The sequence below is a fragment of the Stenella coeruleoalba genome, assembly GCF_951394435.1.
Source record: "Stenella coeruleoalba genome assembly, chromosome: 17".
Lineage (NCBI taxonomy): Eukaryota > Metazoa > Chordata > Mammalia > Artiodactyla > Delphinidae > Stenella > Stenella coeruleoalba.
In genome coordinates, this window is record NC_137163.1 from 63,250,967 (window position 1) to 63,273,362 (window position 22,396).

Genomic DNA, 22,396 nt, shown 5'->3' on the forward strand with positions numbered 1-22,396 from the left:
TGAATATTCAAAAAACTCTTTTGTTGCTGTTATTGTTGTTTTTGTTTTATTAAAGAAAATGTATCATTTACCATTTCGTTCCCCCCCCCCCCCCAATTGCACAGCTGATACAGTCAAGGCACGGTCTCTTTCAGGTGTGCTGGCGGCTGCATCATGCTGTCCTGTCGGGCCTCTGCCCTGGAGTTCCACCTCTGTGGATCAGGAATGGACTAAGCACTTTTCCTTCTTGGCACTGTGCTCACCACAAGACTTGCATATCTTCCGAAAAGTTCTTTGTCAGTAGTTTTATTCATAAGCATTCACCAAATTAATAACTTTTCACATACATCATGTTAAATGGAGCAAAAAAAAATAAGACCAATAAAATACACAAGTTAACAAAATCAGTGCTTTCATCCAACTCAAGGGCAAGAGCCAGGTTAATTTTTTTTTTTTTTTTTTTGCGGTACGCGGGCCTCTCACTGTTGTGGCCTCTCCCGTTGCGGAACACAGGCTCCGAACGCGCAGGCTCAGCGGCCATGGCTCACGGGCCCAGCCGCTCTGCGGCATGTGGGATCTTCCCAGACCGGGGCACGAACCCGTGTCCCCTGCATCGGCAGGCAGACTCTCAACCACTGTGCCACCAGGGAAGCCCAAGCCAGGTTAATTTTCACCGCTGATTTAAGTTATGCTTTTTGAGTACATTAAAATACATCATTTTGTTTATTCATTCAATAATGACTCTTTTTTTTAAATGTAGCTGTTTCTTTTAATCCAGATAGGTTTAGTCTCATCTATACCATAAGATGTGACCAGATTTTCGCTAGTTGAGACTTCACCTGCCAAGGTGATTCTGAAACTGACCTTAAAAAAGGGACTTCTAACAAATTATTTACCTGTTTGTTTTACTTTTTCATTGTATTGCTTTTATCCAGCATTTCCTTTCTTAGTTTAATTTTCAGAAGTTTCCCTCAAATTTTGCATTATTAATACTTGTCTCCATTTAAATAGTTGCTTAAAAATCAGGCAGAACTAGGGACCCAAGGCCCTCCACTGGAAGACCAGCTAGATAACGAGCTGTGTGGGATAACGAGCTGTGTGGGGTCCCACCAAAATATCCCCGTTTCATTCATCTCAACAGCAGGGCCATGGGAAGGAGCGATTTCTAAGTTCCAAACAGCCTAGCAGCTTAAAGATCATGCAGAGGATGGATTGTCTATCCCTCTACTCCATGAGGATGGCCATGGTGGTCCAGTAGGTTCTTTCTTGGGTCGCATGTACTCTCACCTAATAAATGACCTCAAGCTTCTCTGGCAAAGAACAGAATCCCAGCCATGGGGCCCACACCCCCATCAGGTTCTCTCTTACTCTCACGGAACGAGAGGTCAAGCAGCCAGAGCCTGGGGAGCCAGGGCTGCACATTAGGCACATCAGTGGTCAAAGCTGGAGCCCTCAAGGTCCTCTCTACCTTGAGGTCTCAGCACTGCTTTGTTCTAGGACCTCTGTTCTGGGAGATGCCCAGAGCAGCATAACGATGCTTTCATGTAGTTGGGTTTTTAAAACTTTTTAAAGTTGTAAAAATGGTACAGAGAGGTTGTGTGTACCCAGCACTCAGCTTCTCCCAGTGGTGACATCTTAGGTAATTATAGTACATTATCGAAACGAGGAAACTGACACAGGTATGATACAATGAACTAGACTACAGACCTTACCTGGATTTTGTGAGTTTTCATATAAATGTCTTTTTAAAATCACTGTCAAACTGATAAATCTTGCTGTTTTTGCTCATTCTTTTCTCAGATTTCCTGTTTTGAACCAGCAGTTTTATTTTCCAGGTTTTAGGAATTTTTCAATTATAATTTTTTGAAACTTTAAACTTAAGGTTTTTTAAACAGATTAGAATGATGAGATTTTGCCACCATCAGGACACACAAGGGAAATTCAGTGAGTAGCAAATGCTAGGAGAGGTGGACTTTACTTTTACAACAGGAAAACCAGTCACATAATGTATTTATACCTGACTGCCACTTGAAACTTTGGACAAGAGAAGATTAAAATAAAACTCATTAAGAATCTATTTTGCCAGTAGCAACCAAGTAACTTTTGAGATAGCCAGTTCTAAATTGGCAGGCACACACCCTCAAAACCTGGGGTGTGTTTTAAGATAATTGATGCCAGTCAGGAAGCAGGACTCTGTCTTCCGAGGTAGTACTAAACAAAACGTCTGATTGGAGAAGGAACAAAGTTCTGAGGCATCAGCTTTCAAAACACATAGAAATAATTGACTTTCTTCTTAAAATGTGGCGAGTCATCCTTGATGGTGTCTACATAGGAGCAGAGTCTACCCACACGTGTTAAATCTCAGTCCGAAGAACCCACCACCGTTTCTGCTCTTTCTTTCATTTACGAAAGTATTTTACCTCTGTGTGAATTATAACTTTTTGTTATGAAAAACTCACTGTGACAGAGTAGACCTGAGTACTCTTGGGTATTTGAATATTTATAAACGGAACATGGAGTCCAACAGTATTGTGGCAAGAATTCAAGGTAATTTATGGAAACAAGCAGTAAGATTTCTCTCTCAGAGCTTTGGTATAAAAAGTGACAAGTTCAGGGCTTCCCTGGTGGCGCAGTGGTTGAGAGTCCGCCTGCCAATGCAGGGGACACGGGTTCGTGCCCTGGTCCGGGAAGATCCCACATGCCGCGGAGCGGCTGGGCCCATGAGCCATGGCCACTGAGCCTGCGCGTCCGGAGCCTGTGCTCCGCAACGGGAGAGGCCACAACAGTAAGAGGCCCGCGTACTGCAAAAAAAAAAAAAAAAAAAAAGTGACAAGTTCATTTTATTAAGCAGTAGCTATGTGTTCATTACACAGACTTGCAGAGAAATCCCTCTTTATAGACTAATATAACCACTTGTACCAGTGAAGTGACATTATCTTTCTTGCTCCGTTGACTTGCCCTGTTGTTCTGATACCCCTGATACCACTGTTCTTCAGCCTCTGGAACAGTTATGATGTTAGTGAACATCAAAAGGCCAGGTTCTGCTAAGTTTGTTTATCTATACATATGATAAGACGTTTTAATAGATCTCAATTCAAAATGTCCTCTTCAGCTCTTCCAGTAAGAACTGGAGCTCCAGGAAAATGCTGCAGGAGGCATTGCGTGCTGGAGGGTTTACACACCTATTTGAGAGAAACGTAAACCTAATGGGGAAAACAAGTAAAAAGGGCACCATGGCCTGGCATTCCTTATTTGTAAGATGTCGCAGTCCCTGGCAAGTTGGGGCTTTTAAAATCCTGTGTGAACATTGTATAATCTAGGGAGATTTTGGTGAGGCAATCTCTGGAACATCTAAGAACAACCATGATGACATTGGTCAACCGTGGAACCAATCTGGGTAAACCTCAGTCTTGGAGTTTACTTCCTGGATTAAACCTAGGTGTTTGGAACTGGCTGGACATTGCATTTTGTGCTCTTCTTGTTCTTTCAGGGGGCCGTTTAATGTAATGTTTAAGTATCCAAGCTCTAGTGACAGACTACCTGGAGTTAAAGTCTAGCATTGCTAATCATTATCCATACGACCTTGGCTGTGTTTTTTTGTTGTTTTTTTTTTTCTTGGCTGTGTTTTGTGACTTCTCTGTGCTTCAGTTTTTTCATCTATAATATAGAGAAATAAAAATCCATTTCACATGGTTGTTGTGGGGTTTAAATGAGATAATGCGTGTAAAGAGCTAGAATAGTGCCAGTGTTGTATCTGCGGTGTAGCCACGTACAGTGGTTTCAGATCGACAGTATTGAGATGGGAGTATTGGGGCTTCCCTGGTGGCGCGGTGGTTGGGAGTCCGCCTGCGGATGCAGGGGACGCGGGTTCGTGCCCCGGTCTGGGAGGATCCCACGTGCCGCGGAGCGGCTGGGCCCGTGAGCCATGGCCGCTGAGCCTGCGCGTCCGGGGCCTGTGCTCCGCAGCGGGAGAGGCCACAACAGTGAGAGGCCCGCGTACCGCAAAAAAATAAATAAAATAAGATGGGAGTATTAAAGGCAAAATCAAGGACGGAAGATAGATGATGGGAGAACAGGTTCAGGACATCTGCAGATAGAGGGTAAATATAACAGATATAACAAGCCTGAGCAAGGGAATACCTTCCAAGGCCATGAGCAAAACCGAGGTCAAAGCCAACAGGAAAAAAGGCTTGGGCCTGTGAGGTGGTCACATGAGAGAAAGTTTATCTGTGCAGTAATCAAGTAAATGTAAATTAATATAACAATGAATGTTGTAGAGTGGCAGTAATTATTTAGAATAACTAAAACCTGTTTTGACAGACGTGTAGGAAAACAGGTTTTAGTCACCCATTGCTAATAGAAGAATAAATGGATATAGTTTTTCAGGAGACAGTCGAAAGTCCTTAAACATGTATATCTGAGCTTACTCTTTGAATCTGCTTTTCGGTCTTTACCCTACTGAAAAGTGACTTAAATTTACAACAGGAAGAACCTAAATGAATTGTGACTGATCCAAACACTGTTACTAATATTCATGTTGAAAATCATTCGGTAGTTGACTGCATAAATCCACAAGTGCCTTTACAGTCTTTCAATGGCTGTTACATCACTTGAGCTCTGCAGAAAGGAATCTTCTTTATGCATGAAGAAAAGTCGATTCAGGCTTTACTGTAGAATAAGGGAGCCTGTACTCTGCATGAGTTCTTATACTGTGATGTAATGCCTCTCTTGAGTGTTGGGAGAGCATTTTCTTTGCTTTATAATATTGCTCTTGGCAAGCCCATTACTTCTGTATAATAGCAGTACTGAGATAATGCTGTTAGTTTCCTGATTTCTTAAATTGAGTATAGAATTTAGAGTCATACATTGAGTTATTCTTTAAGTAAGAATTACATATGGTGTTTTTGCAGCTAGTGAAAAAATTAAAAAATTAATAATATGACATAGCACTTAATCAAACTGGCAAATATTTTTACTTTGTTGAGATAAAATTGAAGTATAATAAACTGCACATATGTGTACAGTTTGATCAGTGTTGACATATGACTGTTTTTGCTACACTTCTGATACCAAATGTATAGGCATTTTTCTCCCCCATACCAACCCATTCTCCAATTTTCCAGGCACTAACAGGGTGTCCTACAGTTCAGTTCTGACATTCCCCGGAATTAGCACAGACTCCGCAGATTAAGGGCTCCGCCACACAAGATGCCCCACTTCGGCCAGTCACAAGTCCCATGTTGCCACCGGTACTCCTGACCAACTGGCTATAAATTCAGGGGGTTCCCACATCTCCCTTCTCAAGTTCGATAATTTGCTAGAACAGCTCACAGAACTTGGGAAGATACTATCACTGGTTTATTATAAAGGAATTTAAAACAAAAAGCCAGATGAAGAGGTACACAGGATGAGGTTCGAAAAGCTCTAGAGCACAGAAGCTTCTGTCCCCATGGAGTTGGGGAGCCCGATCCTCCCGGCATGTGGATGTGTTCAAAACTCAGCAGGTTCCCAGACCTCCTCATTTAGGGGTTTTGTGGTGGCTCCATTATGTAGGCATGACTGATTAAAATGCTGACCGCTAATGATTGAACTCAAATCTCCAGCTCCTCTCACCTCCCCAGATGTCAGGTGGTGGGGCTAAAAGTACCTTTTTTTCCTATTTTGGTATTAGATATTATTAAAAAAATCTTTGCCACTTAACGGCACTAACAGAGAACAGTGGCAAGGATTTTTTTTTTTTTTTTGGGGTACGCGGGCCTCTCACTGTTGTGGCCTCTCCCGTTGCGGAGCACAGGCTTCGGACGCTCAGGCTTAGCGGCCATGGCTCACAGGCCCAGCTGCTCCACGGCATGTGGGATCCTCCCAGACCGGAGCATGAACCCGTGTCCCCTGCATCGGCAGGCGGACTCTCAACCACTGCGCCACCAGGGAGGCCTCAAGGATTTTTTAATAATAATGTCCAGTACCAAAGTAGGAAAGAGAAACTTGCATATATTAGTATGGAAGCGTGAAATTGGCACTGCTGTTGGAGTTGTACCAACTTGGAGCAGTTTGTTAGTGTCAGAAAAACTAAAAGGCATATTCTTCGAACTAGCAATTCTGCTTCTAAGTGAAGGAAATCAATCTTCATGTGAATAAGGATGTAATTGCAAAAAATATGTTTCACTATATTGTTTTAATTGCATGAAAAGGAGATAAATTAGATGTCCAACAATGCGGAATTGTTTAAGGAAACAATTCATATAATGAAAATTTAAGCCTTAAAATTATTAATGAAAGTATATTGTTTTGTAAACAACAAAAGGATCATGTGGTTTTTTGTTGTTGTTTTTTTCTTTTTGCGGTACACGGGCCTCTCACCGCTGTGGCCTCTCCCGCTGCGGAGCACAGGCTCTGGACACGCAGGCTCAGCGGCCATGGCCCACGGGCCCAAGCCGCTCCACGGCATGTGGGATCTTCCCGGACCGGGGCACGAACCCGTGTCCCCTGCATCGGCAGGCGGACTCCCAACCACTGCACCACCAGGGAAGCCCTCATGTGGTATTTTTATGTTTTAACTTATTTTTTCAAGTTAACAAAAAGGTATATAGGAAACAAGACTAAAAGTATATTTTTAGAGCCAAATGAAAAAGTAGTTTCCTCTGGCTAGTGAGATTCATCTGTATTTTTTCCAATGCATATGTTTTCTTTTTAAATTTTTTTGTTGAAATTTTTCCTGGATATAAAGCTAACAAACACAAAGGCATAAAGTAAATCCATAAAATGGGATTGGTATGTTATTTTAAGCTATATAAATCACTTATTTTTTTGGCTGCGCCGTGCGACGTGCGGGATCTTATTTCCCGGACCAGGGTTCGAAGCCAAGCCCCTGCGGTGGAAGCACCGAGCCCTAAGCAACTGGACCGCCAGGGAAGTCCCATTTATTTTTAAAAGCAACTCCTTTATGTTTAATGCCGTCAGGATGAAGTCTCCTGGAGCTTCGCCCCTTCCTGCCTCCTCCTTCCCCCGTTGCAGTTCGCACCTCCTCCTTCTTTTTTTAAAAATTTATTTATTTATTTATCTTTGGCTGTGTTGGATCCTCATTTCTGCGTGAGGGCTTTCTCCAGTTGTGGCAAGCGGGGACCACTCTTCATCGCGGTGCGCGGGCCTCTCACTGTCGCGGCCTCCCTTCTTGTGGAGCACAGGCTCCAGATGCGCAGGCTCAGTAGTTGTGGCTCACGGGCCTAGTTGCTCCCCGGCACGTGGGATCTTACCAGACCAGGGCTCGAACCCGTGTCCCCTGCATTGGCAGGCAGACTCTCAACCACTGCGCCACCAGGGAAGCCCCCGCACCTCCCCCTTCTTGCTTTCCTGGGCTTACTCTGCTAGTGCCCGCGTTTGCTCATGCTGCCATCTGCCTTCAGCCCTCTTCCTCCCTGGCCCAGTTCTCCTCATCCATTGAAATGTGCCGTCAGTACCACCTCCAGGAAGCCTTTGCTGAGCTCCTACCGCTCCCTAACCCACCTCTCCAGAGGCACTTACCACCCTATGTTATTTATCCCTTTCATTTTCCTCTCCTGAGAGACTGAGGGTGACTTGAGGTCAGGACAGTATTGGTTAGCACAGTGCCTGGAACCTAGTAGTCGGAGCTTAACTGGTGTGTGTGTGTGTGTGACGTGTATGTGTGTGTGTGTGTGTGTACAGTAGAAATAAAGATATGATGGGATCAAACAAGCCAGAGTATTGGAAGAAGTGTGAATATATTTGCATGATGGGAGCATGGGTTCCGCATGAGTATTTTAGTAGGATGGAGAGGTGAGGAGGGGCCAGGTCACTGAGGGCTTCATATGTCATCCTAAGAAGTTTAGATTTTATCATGTAAGTGAGGGAGCCAGTGAAGACTTTAAAGTAAGAGGGTGGCTGGTCTTAGCATTTCCCCGAGTGTTAGATATTATTAATATTATGTGAAAAGCCTGGATATAAAATAAATTTGGGAAATCCTGGGTTAAACCAAGTTGAATAGATTTCTGTTCTTCTGGACTTCTCAGTCTTTACTGTGCTCATGTGCATTTTTAATCCTCCAAAAGGATGTTTGTGTGTGATATAATTTTCATTATTTCCCCAATTTATTTATCATGGAACCCTTATATTGGGGGACTATGTTATAGAACACATTTTGGGAAATGGACACTGGGGAGACTAGCAGCGGTGAAACTTTTAGTGGTTGTTAAAGTAACCCTGGCCAGAAACACTGAGGGCTTGTATCAGGAGTTTAGTGGTCGGAAACGGGGAGGCAGGACCAAGGGAATTAAGTTGTGTCTCTCAGAGCGCATCCTCCAAAAGTGGTGATTTATCAGTAATTTTAAAAGATAATATCATGATTTGAGAGTCGTTAAAATCTGATCCAAAGATATTAGAACAAGCAGTGTGAAATGTGGTTTGAAACCTCTCTGAGACAAATGGTAGTCAAAGGAAAGTGCTGTTTTTATATGTTTACAACCCTGCCAACTGCTGACACAGCCCCAGGCTCACTCCTCTTGATATTAGAACCTGTGTGTGTCCTGGCTTGAACTAATGCACTTGGTGATGACGGGGCGAATTCTAGACTGCACACGGCAGTTACTTGTTTGTGGGTGACTCAAAGATGGTTGCCAGGAGTCTAGGTTGGGCAGCTGAGCAGGTGGATGGTGGTATCATGATGAGGTAAGCCAGATAGGAGACAGTTTCGGGGAGAAGATGCTCTGTCGCTTTTTGACATGTTCATGAGATAGAGTTGACGGTGGGACATAGGAGAACACCAGTAGGCCGTCAGATATAGGAGTTTGTTCCTCAGATGGTTTGGACTGACCCAGTCTTCATTTTTACCCACTGTGTCTCAATTGCTGCATATGTTAGGGATTTTGCAGCAAAATCCATGTTAGGGATCTCTTTTATGAGATCATAAAATATTAAGTTGCAGGGTGAAGACCCTGCACATTCCTAATCTTATCCCATGTTGCACTTCCACACATCAGTTACCTGTGTTCCTCCACAGCTTCCCTACCACGTACACTTTCCCCTGAAGTCACTTCGGTGGCTTGTTTATACTAATAATTTTAGGAATATTGAAACATGCGTTATTCACCTCCAAATAGGAGACTGCCGTTGCCTCTGCAAGCGTGGGGAAGGTGCTTGCTTACGGTGTTTCTCACTGCTTAGTCACTGTGGCAAGTGAAATCCTTGAGTTAATAATGTTATAACATGTTTCTGTTCCACTTATTTTACGTGTAATAACAGTGTTCCTTTATTTTACTTGTAGCTCCAAAAGGAATTCTTCATTTGTCTCCTGATGTTTATCAAGAGATGGAAGCCAGCCGCCACAAAGTCATCTCTGGCACAGCTCTAGGCTATTTGTCACCCAAAGATATGAACCAACCCTCAAGCTCTTTCTTCAGTATATCTCCCACCTCGAGTAGTTCAGCTACAATTGCCAGGGAACTCCTTATGAATGGAACATCTCCTACAGCTGAAGCCATAGGTTTAAAAGGAAGTTCTCCTCCTCCCCCTTGTTCTCCAGTACAACCTTCAAAACAGCTGGAATATTTAGCAAGGATTCAAGGCTTTCAGGTATGAATTAAAAGCAAAAACAAGAAAACAAAACAATCCATTAGCCCCAAATCCTTCATCTCTGTCCATCAGAAAGCTCATTCTTGCCTGCTAGCGTGACTTCTATGCCACTTACATTGTAAATTATTAGGAACACAGAGGACAGAAAAACGAGTCATGTGCACATGCCTCATTTTAAAGATTTTTCATTCTCTCCAGTAATTCTTTTGCCGCCTGGCTCTCCTCCATATTCCTTCTTCTTCTGTTTTTGTTTTTGATTTGTTTTTTTTTAAACATTTTTCATTCTCTGTTCTGTGTCCTGCTTGGGTGCATCTATTCCCTCACTCTCCTCCCCAAACAAAAGTGCTGCCTTCATACATTTGGTATTAGTATTTAGCACTAAGGCCTCCCTCATTTTACAGTAGGGTTTTTTCTAATGATGATTTTACTTTCATAGCAGTTTTGAATTTGGCATTCTATGGCTAGTAATGATTCAGGTATACCACTAAGGCACAACATCCTAGAAGTCTATGATCTTAGGAGTTAGTTAAACATGGTATTAGAACAGTAATGCTTTCTAGTTGTCTGAGGCATGAAAACATGTATCGTTTTACTGGATCGTGTTTTGAACCATCTAGGGTAGCGCCTACCTTAGACGGTACCAACAAGTCTATTTCACCGGGCAGTCTAAATCTAGCTTACAGTCCGCTTGTTGTGTATATGAATTTGGGGCTGGAAACCTTCCCCCTCCCCCCCGTTTAGTCAGTGTTCCCTTTTGAAAAAAAACCCAACAATCCTTTATGAGTAGAACTTTTTAAAGAATTGTTAACTCTAGGCAGAGGAAATACCTGTGTTCTGACTTCTTAGTTGCCTTGAAAATCCTGTACTGAGCTGTAATCACTAACTTGACTGGGCGAACAGCAGCGTGCTTGTGTGTAGAAAGAGTGGACTGCTCCCTCAGATTTCATTATATTCACCCCCCTTTCCATCTTAGTCTTACTCCTTAAGACCAAAAACTGTAATCTCCTTTAGAAATCTTCTAGAAGATCTGTATTGTGTAGAATGATCATGTATTTATAAAAATTTTACAAATTTAGATATAAGAGAGAAGATCATGTGTTTTACCAAGGGGGTATTTTGCATGTTTTTTTTTTGTTTCTCATCACAGAAACCTGATTCTTTCACATCTATTGCCAGGTAGTCGTTGAGTGTTTTTACTTAGACTATTAATACGAAATCTAAAAAGCTGTTACCAGTTTGGGGCTCTGTCATCTGAAATTTTAAACACTTAACTTAAAAATTAAAATTTAGAACTTGTTTTCGTTGTTTACCTTAAGAATAACAATAAATCACTGTTTAAAATAAAAGGACCTTGATTCACACAGTTAAAGTACTGGAAAAGAAAAACTAAGCAATTTTTAGTTCTATCTATAATTTGCATAAGGTGAACTAGAAATAAACTGTGATGAAAAGGATTTCACTGTTTATTTACAAGTCTAGTCATTTAGAAATGTCTGAAAGTAACACTGCATTTGCATTTTTATAGAAACAAAGCACAAATTGCACTCAAGCTCTGAATTGATTTTTTGGTTGGAGATGTTCCTCTGATGTAATTTTGCTGCCAGAAGAACTACTTAAATTTGTATTTATTTGTTAATTCTTAGCAGTGACAACAACTATAATTTTAAAATACCTTTACTTTAGTCAAAATGTAGAATCTGTTTCTCCTATATTTGGGCTGAGTACTCAGACCTTTTTTTGTTAAAGCTTATGCTGAGATAATACACTCTTACGTATGGACACGTTAAACACTTCCAAATTTGTGTATGGTGATTTTTACATACTCATGAAGATAAACATGGTTTTAAAACGTTACTGTGCTGCTTTGGTCAAGTGAGCTCGGTGTTGCTATGAAATATTGTTTTGCTGACGGACTGCAGCCTGCAGTGTGTGGTGAACAGACTGTGGGAAATGGCTTCCCTTCCCTGTCAGGTGCCCGGCACGTCCTCATAATGTCACGGTAGAAGAGTCTTTGTGGTTAAGAGTTTTAAAGCCTCTTTCTTTATAGGTAACTTTCTCAGGTACATTTACCTGGTAGAAAAACATGTAGATTGTTTCTGTTTCTTAAATGTTTTAATTGGACTGTAGTTTAGAAATTATAGGGCCAGCTTGTTATGGATGACATGCTGTTATGTTATTTTCATTTCTGGAATTTAAAAACAATAAATTCTTTTTCTCTGTTTCTAGGTTAGTACTTTTAAAATTTTGTTACTGTACACTGAATAGATATTATTGCTTATTGAATATTGTATATAAACCCTTCTCTGGCCCTCTGTGCCCACTGACATTTGATTTAAGCCTACCAGAGCCATTGTATGTGACAGCTATATTGTATTACAAAGTAAAAAAATATATTAGTGTACTGAAAACGACGTTGTTTTAACTTTTAAATTTTTTTCCTTAATTGAAATTTATAAGTTACAAAAAGCTTATTTGCTCACCAGAATGTAGGTATTCAACTCACATCCTTTTGCTTAAATCTACAGAATAATTTATTATACAATTAAAGTTATTATGAATAAAGCTGACTTCATAGGTCAGAATATGACTGAACACTTGCACATTCTCAGTAATTCTTTTATCCTTTCTTGGGCTCACCTGAAGTTTTTAATCACATTTTAGATGCAAGCCTTTGGATCTCTATCATAAGTGAATATTTATTTTTTGAATTTTTATTGAGTACATTTTTATTATCTTCTTTTAAAACCTGAATGTTCTTATTGATTTATTATTTTTTAGCAGAAGAAAGTTTTATATCAGTAGTTCTGTGAACCTCAGACTTTGTTCAGCCCAGTTAGTATGCTTCTATAACTTCTATGCGTTTCATAAAAATTCATTTGAAATGTAGTTATACCGTAGTGTTCAGGGCTCCTTGGTGCGTACCTTGATACCCTTTAATTACAATGCCAAAATGTTTCAAAATCATTCAGCTTTTTAAAGAAGATTGTTATGGAGACATTTTTGAAATGCTCTGCTTTTGAGCTGAAGCAGAAGATTGTTTTGTTGTGTTATAATTTACATTATTCTAAGTTTTTCCATCTTTAATATGCTTTTCCATATATTAAAAATCTCTCTGAATAATTAACTATAAGCATTTCATTGTTTAAATGAGTCATTAGAACGTGATTAGATTGGAAATTAAAATGAATTATTTTAGTCAATTATCCTTGATAGATGGATTTAATTTTAATCTTTTAGTCTGTACCCTTCCTTGTGACTGTCATCCACTGAACAGTGTTGTTTTTAAAACCTTGGGAGTAAAATTTGATAAACTAGATTTGTTTTTCTCACATAAAGAATGTAAAGAAGCACTTAGTTGGTGTCTTAGTTAAACCATAATCAGTTTATTTTATAAAAATCAAGGAGTGTTTTATAGGGGGCTGTTCATTATTGTGAGTTTATGATGCTGGTGCCATTTTTAGCGAGATGAGAATGTCAGTAGAAGGCTTAGAAATATCTATTTAATTAAAAACTTTCTTTTCAAATACAATTCAAACATAATACATTTCAACTATAATAATATATCTCCTTTTTTGAAGTTTAGTATGATTATAGCAGACTTCTTTTATGGTGATGAGCTTCTTTTAAATATTTATTTTTGACATGTATGACACATAGCATATTTTAACAATACGACCTTAGTACAGATTACACTGAGCTGGGACATGGGGAGTGGGCTTGGCCAATTTGAGAATCAACCTTTTCCCTTTCTCTTTTTTCTTATTTTCCCTATACCTCACTTTTTGTAATCCATATATTTATAATCAGAGTAGCTGTCTGCAGCTTGTTTTTTTAAAGAGTAAGGGATCCATTTTTTTTTAAAGACCCGTTTCAGTAAACTTTTGTAGATTCCTAACAGGAAAATATGGAGAAAGAAATCATGCATATACATATACTCTTCCACTTAGAAATATGTTTTTCCCCCGTTTCTAACTTGTCCTTGAAACATAACTCACCGTGTCACTTCTGAGCCCAAATTTTCATCTGCACTGTTACACAAATGTATAAAGTGATGAGAAATTACCCAGAGTACAAGGAGCAAAACATACATGGGTTTAGCATGGGGTCAAGAGATTCCGCTCTGATTCATAGTCACTTCTTAAAAAGCCCTCTTGGATTCAGCCTCTGCTGCTTTTCAAAGACCTTGGAGAAATTGGAAGAATTCTCCTGAAGGCTTGGTTTTCCTGTAGGGACCCTAAAACTCAGGTTTGTTCTTCAAATGGGCAGCCTACATTCATGCAAACTGACTTATTGTCTGGTTTCTTTAGGCCTTGATATACTTGGCCAAGCCCTTAAGGGTATGCAGACTACATATCACATAACCATACTTCATAAAAACCAGTAGAATTACAGGTCACCTTACTTTGCTGAAATTTCCAACTCTTTAGAGAAAAATATTACATTTGAAGAAAGAAATCCTGATCCACATAAAAACATACTGTGATGAGTAACAGTAACACAAATAAGAATCAATCAGGCTTCAAGTAAACAGTCTACTATTACTGCATAAATTCTTCAGGACTAACTGACTCCACCCTAAATCACTGCAGAATGTAATCAGAAAGACAAAGGTACTCATTCTGAGCCTTGATATGCCAGCACATGCATAGTAAGACACATATTTCAGAGAAAGAGTAATATACAAACACAAAAGAGCTGTCCTGGCACAGTGACTTCGAAATGAGCCACTGAGGTGCAGAAAAAGATAGTTGCCATTATGTGTCATCCCCAAGTAGAAATAGCTGTAGCCTTTTCTGTTTGTACCGGAAGAGATTTCAAGTCAGCATGAGAATTCTATTTGGAATTATTTGAAAACCAATAATCAATTATTTCTTCAATCAATTTGAAGAAAAGAAAATTATTTTTCATCTAAAGGTGAATTTCATTTCCTTTTGCTAGAAAAGGTTGGCAATGATGTGATTTTTTACTTAGTAACGTAAGATTAATTGTAGTACCCATCAGGTACATGTCAGTGCATGTCAGGCTGGTATCTGTATACCTGTGTTCATTCTAAGTCATGTTGAAATTATCTATTTCCCTCTCTCCAGCATTCAGCTACAGCTGAGATTTTTTTTTTCGTGAATGACAGCATCTAAAATTTCAGATATATTGTTCTCTTCTCACCCAGGACAACTCTTGAGAAAGAGAACAGTATGTGGAATACTGAGTGTAAAAGATTTCTGCACACGGAAAAAAACTACTCTGACATACCAGGGGCATTAGGAGATATATGAGTAAACAGGGAAACGAAACTAACGTTTATTGACCGTCTCGTTATGTATCAGATAGTGAAGGAGGCATTACCTACATTATTTTATGACACAGCAGAAGTGCCTGGTACATTTTTGCTTCTTGCTTACAAATCTTCATTTGATTTTAAATCCAGCTATTGTATAGCGTTTGAAGCCTGATCCCTGAAGGTAGGACTAGTGTTCATGGTAGTCCATGGTCTTCTGGATATCGTTTTGGTTTAGTCATAGATTTCATTAATAAATTTATTTATGCCCTCCACTAGGTACACAACTGAGTCTGAGTTATTTAAGAATTCTCTTTTGAGCTGGAAGGAACTTTAGTTTTTATTCAAAGGTATAACTTTATGATGTAAATACACATTTGAGGGACTACAGAAGTAAAGCATCCTATTAGTAATGCAGTTTACTCATTTCCACATAGAGAATTATTAGTTAATTTTAAACCCTTATAGATTTTAGGTTCAGGAAAGTTCTGGCGTCTTGACACAGTCACATCAAAAAGCAGATATAACTGTGAGAGATAAGAGATATTTGAAAAACTTTAAAAAATTTTTTATCTGTAGTATTGTCATTTTTTTAAGTATAAGAAAAGTTCAGAATCGTTTTATCTGTAGTGGAACATTTGAGAAAACAAGAAGTACAGCTGGAAAAGGATACACAGTTCACAGCTTCAGAAACTCTTATCAAGAGAAAAATAGTGCATTAAGAATAGTTTTCAGTCATTTCAGTATGTATGTGAAGAACTGGATGGATATGAAGTTAATCTGGGTATACAATATCATCTCATTGAATACTGGAATTGATTTAGCTGAACAACAGGAACTGGAACCTTTGTTTATTCACTCTGGGCCGATACTTAATACCTACCTACACGTGCCAGGTAGCATACCAGACAGTGGGTACAGGAAGAGTTATGGTCAAGTTGGAGACAGACAGACAGGAAAATAAAACCAATATACAGAAGAGTGGCCGCTATTACAATTGAGTCTGGTCTCCAGGGATCAGTGTTTGAACATTACACAAAAATTTAATTTTTTAAAAATTAAATATTTGTAGCATGCTGCAGGAAATAACGTAGGTAATGCCTGCCCCGCATAGTAAGTGTCATCACTTGAGGTGTGATTAGCCATGTCAAGAATCATGGATGGGAATGAAGAGCTCTGACTGAAGGAATTAAGAAGAATTCATAGCTGAGGGACATTTGAATGAGCTTTAAGAAGTACATAGACTTTTAAGGTGAATAAGAAGAAAAGAAATTGCAGGGAGAAACAGCTGACTCCTAAAGACAAAAGGGCGTGATGTTTTAGAAAATGCTTAAGAGTTCAAAGTGGAAGTGGTTGGCAAGTAGGCTGAAAAGACGTGTGCTGCTGAGAATTTGAATTTAGCTGTTAGCCAGAGACCACCAACTTCTTTTTTAAAGGGTAGTGACATTGGTTTTGTATTTTAAAAAGATAATTCTGTAAGCATGTGGAGGAGGAACTAGACAAAAAGATTGGTAGCAGAAAGACCAATTAGAGTGACTTTGCATGAATCCAGTAGAGAAATAGCAAAGATTGAATGAAGCAAAGCTAATGGTCGTAGAGGAGTGGGGCTGAGGTGCAGGCATCCACGGTACAGTTGAGCGAATTCAGTGATCTCGGCTGCTAACTTCTGTGAGGATGCTTTCACTGTCCTGGTCAGGATGGAAGCTACATGTAGATGGCATTGTAGAGTAATTAGAGACTCTCTGAGGATGAATTGACCATTCATTTCAAGAATTTGAGAATGAAGTAAAGTAGGAAAGTAATACGAATGTTTTAGGAAAGGTTTTATTTTTAGTATGAACGTGATGAATAAACTTAGAGGAGGTTAATGAGTTCCATTTTAAACATGGCGAATTTGAGTTTCCTGTGGGACTTTCAAAGGCAGTTGTCCAGTAGGCATTCATCAGTGGGTCTGGTGATCAGCAAGAGAGCATAGGACACAGAGATTGGGGAGTGATCGATGTACAAATGTAATTGAAGCCATAAAAGTAGTAAAGGGCTTCCTTGGTGGCGCAGTGGTTGAGAGTCCGCCTGCTGTGCAGGGGACACGGGTTCGTGCCCCGGTCTGGGAAGATCCCACATGCCGCGGAGCGGCTGAGCCTGTGAGCCATGGCCGCTGAGCCTGCGCGTCCGGAGCCTGTGCTCCGCAACGGGAGAGGCCCCAACAGTGAGAGGCCTGCGTACCGCAAAAAAAAAAAAAAAAAAAAAGTAGTAAAGATTGACCAGGGAAAGTGGGTAAAGGCCTAGGAAGAGATTCCTGATGAATACCAACAATGTGAGGGATTCATTCATTCATTACATCAACCAAAGTATATTGAGCACCTGCCATGGGCCAGGTGCACTTATTGCACTGAGGATATAGCATAAATGACAGTCAAGGGTTCTGTCCTCATGAAGCTGACATTAGGATGGGATTATTGAGGGTGGGATGTGGAGTGTGGCCAGGGGAAAGGGGGAAGTGGAAGGACAGACAGTCACATCTGAACACGTGATAAATTCAAATGGTTAGTCTCCTAAGGTAACAATTACTTGGAAATTAATTGGGAGATTAATTATGATTATTTGTGAGAAGTATGAGCAATGACTTAGTATCTCTAAGTGTTGTATCAGATAACTATGCTTTTGAAATGTTTTGATCAACCTTATTGAGGTATAATTTACATACAATAAAGCACACCCATTTTAGTTATACAGTTTGATGAGTTTTGAAAAATGTATACCACCATGTAACTACAACCACAATCAAGATGGGGATATTTCTATTACTGTAAAATATTCCCCGGTGCCTCTTTGTAGCCTGTTTTCCTCACCTCTCTGTGGCTCTGGGCAACCAGGATATCTTTTTTGTCACAAAGATTAGTTGTGCCTAAAATTTCATAAAAATTGAATCATCCAGCCTGAACAGTTTTGTTTCTGGCCTCTTTCACTGGCTGTAATGTTTCTGAGATTGTCCATGTTGTGTATATCAGTAGTTTGTTCCTTTTTATTGCTAAGTACTAGTCCATTATATGATGTACACCACAAATTATGTATCAGTTTATCAGTTGATGGACATTTGAGTTGTTTCCAGTTTGGGGCTATTATGAGTAAAGCTGTGAACATTCACGTACAAGATTTTGTGCAGACATGCTTCCAGTTCTCTTGGAAAAATACCTCAGAGTGAAATTCCTGGGTCACATGGTAAGTATACATACAAGCTTACAAGAAACTATCAGATTCTTTTTCAGTGTGTTGTATCATATTACATTCCTACCAGCGCTGTATGAGGGTTCCATACATTGATATGATCAGTCTTATTCTGTGAAGGGTACAGTGGTATCTCACTGGTATTTTAATTTGTATTTCCCTGATGACCAATAATATGCACTTCTTTTCTTGTGCTTGTTGGCCAATTATATATCTTTGTGAAATTTCCACATCTTTTTCCCAGTTTCTGGTTGCGACTTTTTAAAATTATTGCGTCATCAGAGTTCTTTATACATTCTGGATACAGGCCCTTTCTGTTGCAGATATTATCTCCCTGCCTGTGACTTGTCTTTTCATTATCTTAATGGCATCTTTTGAAAAGTGGAAAAGAAGTTTTCAATTCTGATGAAGTTCAAGTTTACATTTTTTTCCCATAAACTGTGCCTTTTTGGTCCTATCTAAGCAATTTTTGACAACCCCAAGGTTGCAAAGATTTTCTCTGATTTTTTTCTAGACATTTTGTAGTTTGTGCTTTTATGCTTAATGCTGATATCTATTTAATTTTTGGGGTATGGTATGGGTGAGACTTGAAGCCTATTTTTCCCATAGGATAACCAGTTGTTTCTGCACCATATATGTAATGTGTTGTTTCACTCTAGCTGCTCTTAAGATATTCTGTTCATCTTTGGTTTCACCAGTTTGGCTGTGCTATGTCTAGGATTGTTTTTAATCCTGCTTGGGATTCATTTAGCTTCTTAGATTAAGATAATGTTTCTCACTAATTTTGAAAAGATTTTGGCTAGTTTTTTCAAAAGATTTTTTTGCCCTTTTCTCTTTCCTCTCCTTTTGGGACTCCAATTACATATATGTTGGGCCTGTTGATGTTGTCCTTCAGGTATTCGAGACTCTGTTTATTTTTCTCCATCTTTGGATTGTGTAACTTCCATTGATCTATTTTCAGATTTACTGACTACTTTCTCTGTCCTCTCCAATTTGCTGTTAAGCCCATGTAATAAATTTTTCACTTCAGTTATTGTATTTTTTAATCTAATGTTTCTATTTGGTTCTTCTTTTTTTTTTTTTCCTTGTTGTGATTCCATATCTGTATAGTCATTGGGAACACATTTTTAAAAATTATTTGAACATCTTTATAATAGCTGCTTTGAAGTCTTTGTCATCTAAACCCAACATCTGGGCCCATTAGGAGTCAGTTTCCTCTTGACCACCTTATTTATGAACATGCTTCATTTCGATTTCTCTGCATGTCTGTAATTTTTGTTTGAAAAATGGACATTGTGGACATATTATCATATGTTATAGCAACTCTGGATCGTCTTTTCTTTTGTAGATTATTGTTTTTCTTTTTGGTCTAGTACTCAGTTAAGTTGCCTGGACTAAAACTTCAAGCTTTGCCTCCACCGTGGTGATATCCCTCAGCTGATATTTCCACTTAGTTTCTTCAGCTTCCAGCTGCAGCCTTTCCTCTTGCAGTCTTTCTGTGCCTACCTAATTATTTGGGCACATTTAGGCTTAGGTTTTGGAGCTCACCCTTTGCATTTCCTAGCTTCTAGCATTCCCCCTCCCAGCCCCCAATTTTCAGCTGATCTGCCAGCCCATGTCCTCTGATACTTCAGGCCAGTAAAGCTTTAGCTTTCTGTCATTTGAGCTGTGTGCACTTGAGGGACTGCACTCAATCAAAAAAGTGTCAGACTTTTAGATCTTAATGGACTTCTCACTGGTTTCTGCCTATTTCTACGTCAGGTCTTCTAGTGTCTTTCCTGTACATGTAAAGTTTTGTAGTTAGCAGGGATTTGGGTAGAGTTTATATTCAGATTTAGTGTTTCACCACGTCTACTGCTACCTCATTTCTAGAATTTCTTCCCTCAATGACCAGCTCATCTGCCACCCCTAAGCTCTTTCCACTGCTCTCTCCAGCTGGTAAGACTGCAGTTTTCTACCAATAGAACTACAGGAAGCGAGGAATGCCCTCAGGCAAGAAAAAGCCATAAACTCACAATTCTTACTCCATATAGTTTTGGTCTTTTAAGGGAAAATTCTGCCCTGATATCTCCCTGCTTTTGATCACATTCCACTGTCTTCAAATATTTTATTTTGTCGACATCGTGTATTGTTATCTGCAAGAGGCTTTGTCTGGTGAATTTATACTTCCATTACCAGAAACTGGAACACAACCAGTTGTTCTTAAATACCACTGAATATACCCATTAATTAATTAATCACTTAATTACTAACTGGCCATCTTGACATCTGTCCTAAGCAAATAATTCAAAATATGGGAAAGCTACAAGGATACTTGTCATTGGATTTAGGGCCCACTCTAAATCCAGGATGATCCCAACTTAATTATATCTGCAAATATCCTATTTCAAATAAGGTCATATTTAAAGGTACTAGAAATTAGGACTTGAACATATCTTTTGGGGGCCACTGTTGAACTCACTGCATATTTATTGCTTTCTTAAATTGATATATTTATTGCTTTCAGCAAATTTGGGAAATTTTTGGCCATATTTTCTTCAAATAAATTTTTTGCTACCTTTTCTCTCTTCTCTCCCTCCATTTACATGCATTTTTTATACTGTCCCAGAGAATCCTGAGGCTTTATTCATTAAAATTTTTTCTGAATTTCAGATGGTATTGTTTCTGTGTATCTATAAGTTCTATATCTTTCATCCAGTGATTTTTTTTTTCTTACTTTGGGTATTGTATTTTCATTTCTAGACTTTCCCTATGGTTCTTTTTAGTTTCTGTTTCTCTGCTGATATTACCTATTCATTCATTTATTTTAGACATATTTTCCTTTACATCCTTGAAAATAGTTATAATAGGTTCTTTAAACACCTTTTATGTTCATTTCAACATCAGATATATTGGATTCAGTCTTAATTAATTAATTGCCTTTTCACTTGATTGTGTGTCAGGTTTTCCTATTTATTCTAGATCAAGTAATTTTGGATTGCATCTTGACTGTTGTTAATGGTACATTATAGAGACTGGGTTCTGTTACATTCCTCTGCATACTTTGAGTTTTCTGAGGCCCTTAACCTGGACGGACTCAGACTCCAAACTTTGTCTCATACTGAACTTTCTCTTCTTTTGGCTTCTGGGATAGTAACCTCTCTTGGTTTTCCATAAGTTCTCTGTCAAAGAAGAACCTAACAGAATTGGCTTTTAGGTGGTTACTGCTCCCTTTTAGAAGAGTTTCAGTGGAAACTTTCTATAATAAAGTGAATGTGGGGTGGGGGGGGCATTGAGTTGGTAATAGCAGTACTTTCCTAGGGTTAAAATAGAAATAGCTAAAAAATAATCTGTCATAGGTGGTGTTTGCTACCAGTTTGGATTTGCAGTTTAAGCAGCAGCTTATTTCCTCTTCCTTTTGCAGATCAGTAGCATTTATTGATATTTCTCAGTTCAAGGTTCTTGGTCCCCATTGGTAGGCTTCCCAGGCATAGGCCTATATTACACATTTTTTCTCCCTAAAACTCTAACTTAAAGAGGAACCTTTAACTTCTCTTCTCATGATGCTTTGGATATTATAATTTTCTAGGCTTTTATGCTTGGAAAAATTTTTTCTGCAATGTTTTTACTTCCCATATCAGAGATAGAAAGTACCACATTGCTCAGTGACTTAATTTTTCTAATTAAGACATAATTTAGTCTCCACTGATTCCCTTCTCTTGTGTTTGAAGATTCTTTTAGTATAAAATTCTGATATGCATAGAAAAATTTGTTTATTATCTCCTCTAATAGCCTCTTGGCTTCTTTCAAGTCTCCTTTATTCTGAAGCACTAAAGGTTTTCTCTTCTACTATAAATGGCCTTTAATAAATAATAAAAAATTTAGAGAAAAGCAGAAAAATACTACAGAGTTTGATGTTAACAATTATATAACCATAACATAAATTTGTCAGTACTAGGGAATTAATGATGACATAATACTATTAACCAATCTACAGCTCTTATTCAGATTTTGTCAGTTTTCCTACTAATGCCATTTTTCTGGTCCAGGATCCAGTCTAAGATCCCACACTGCATTTAGTTGTGATGCTTCTTAAGTCTCTTCCAATCAATAACAGTTCTTTAGTCTTTCATGATTTTGACAATTTTGAATAATATTGGTTACTTATTTTGTAGACTGTTCTTGAATTTGGGTTTTCCTGATATTTTCTCATTATTTGATTGAGGTCATGCATTTTGGTAAGAATATCACAGAAGTGATGTGCCCTTCTCAGTGCCTTATATGCTCAGTTTATAATTGTCCTAAATATTTCCTCTACATATATAAGAACCACATCAGACAGTGTTATAATTT

General features: G+C 38.9%; 1 protein-coding gene across 18 annotated transcripts in view; it reads left to right on the plus strand.

The window, feature by feature from the left end:
• The window catches only part of STAU2 (staufen double-stranded RNA binding protein 2), a 305,285-nt gene that overhangs the window by 164,870 nt on the left and 118,019 nt on the right, over positions 1–22,396 (plus strand). For all 18 annotated transcript variants that reach the window (XM_079901619.1, XM_079901618.1, XM_079901620.1 and 15 more), the window contains one exon: positions 9,257–9,564. In XM_079901619.1, the coding sequence (XP_079757745.1) occupies positions 9,257–9,564 (308 nt within the window). The remainder of the gene's footprint in view (positions 1–9,256; positions 9,565–22,396) is intronic.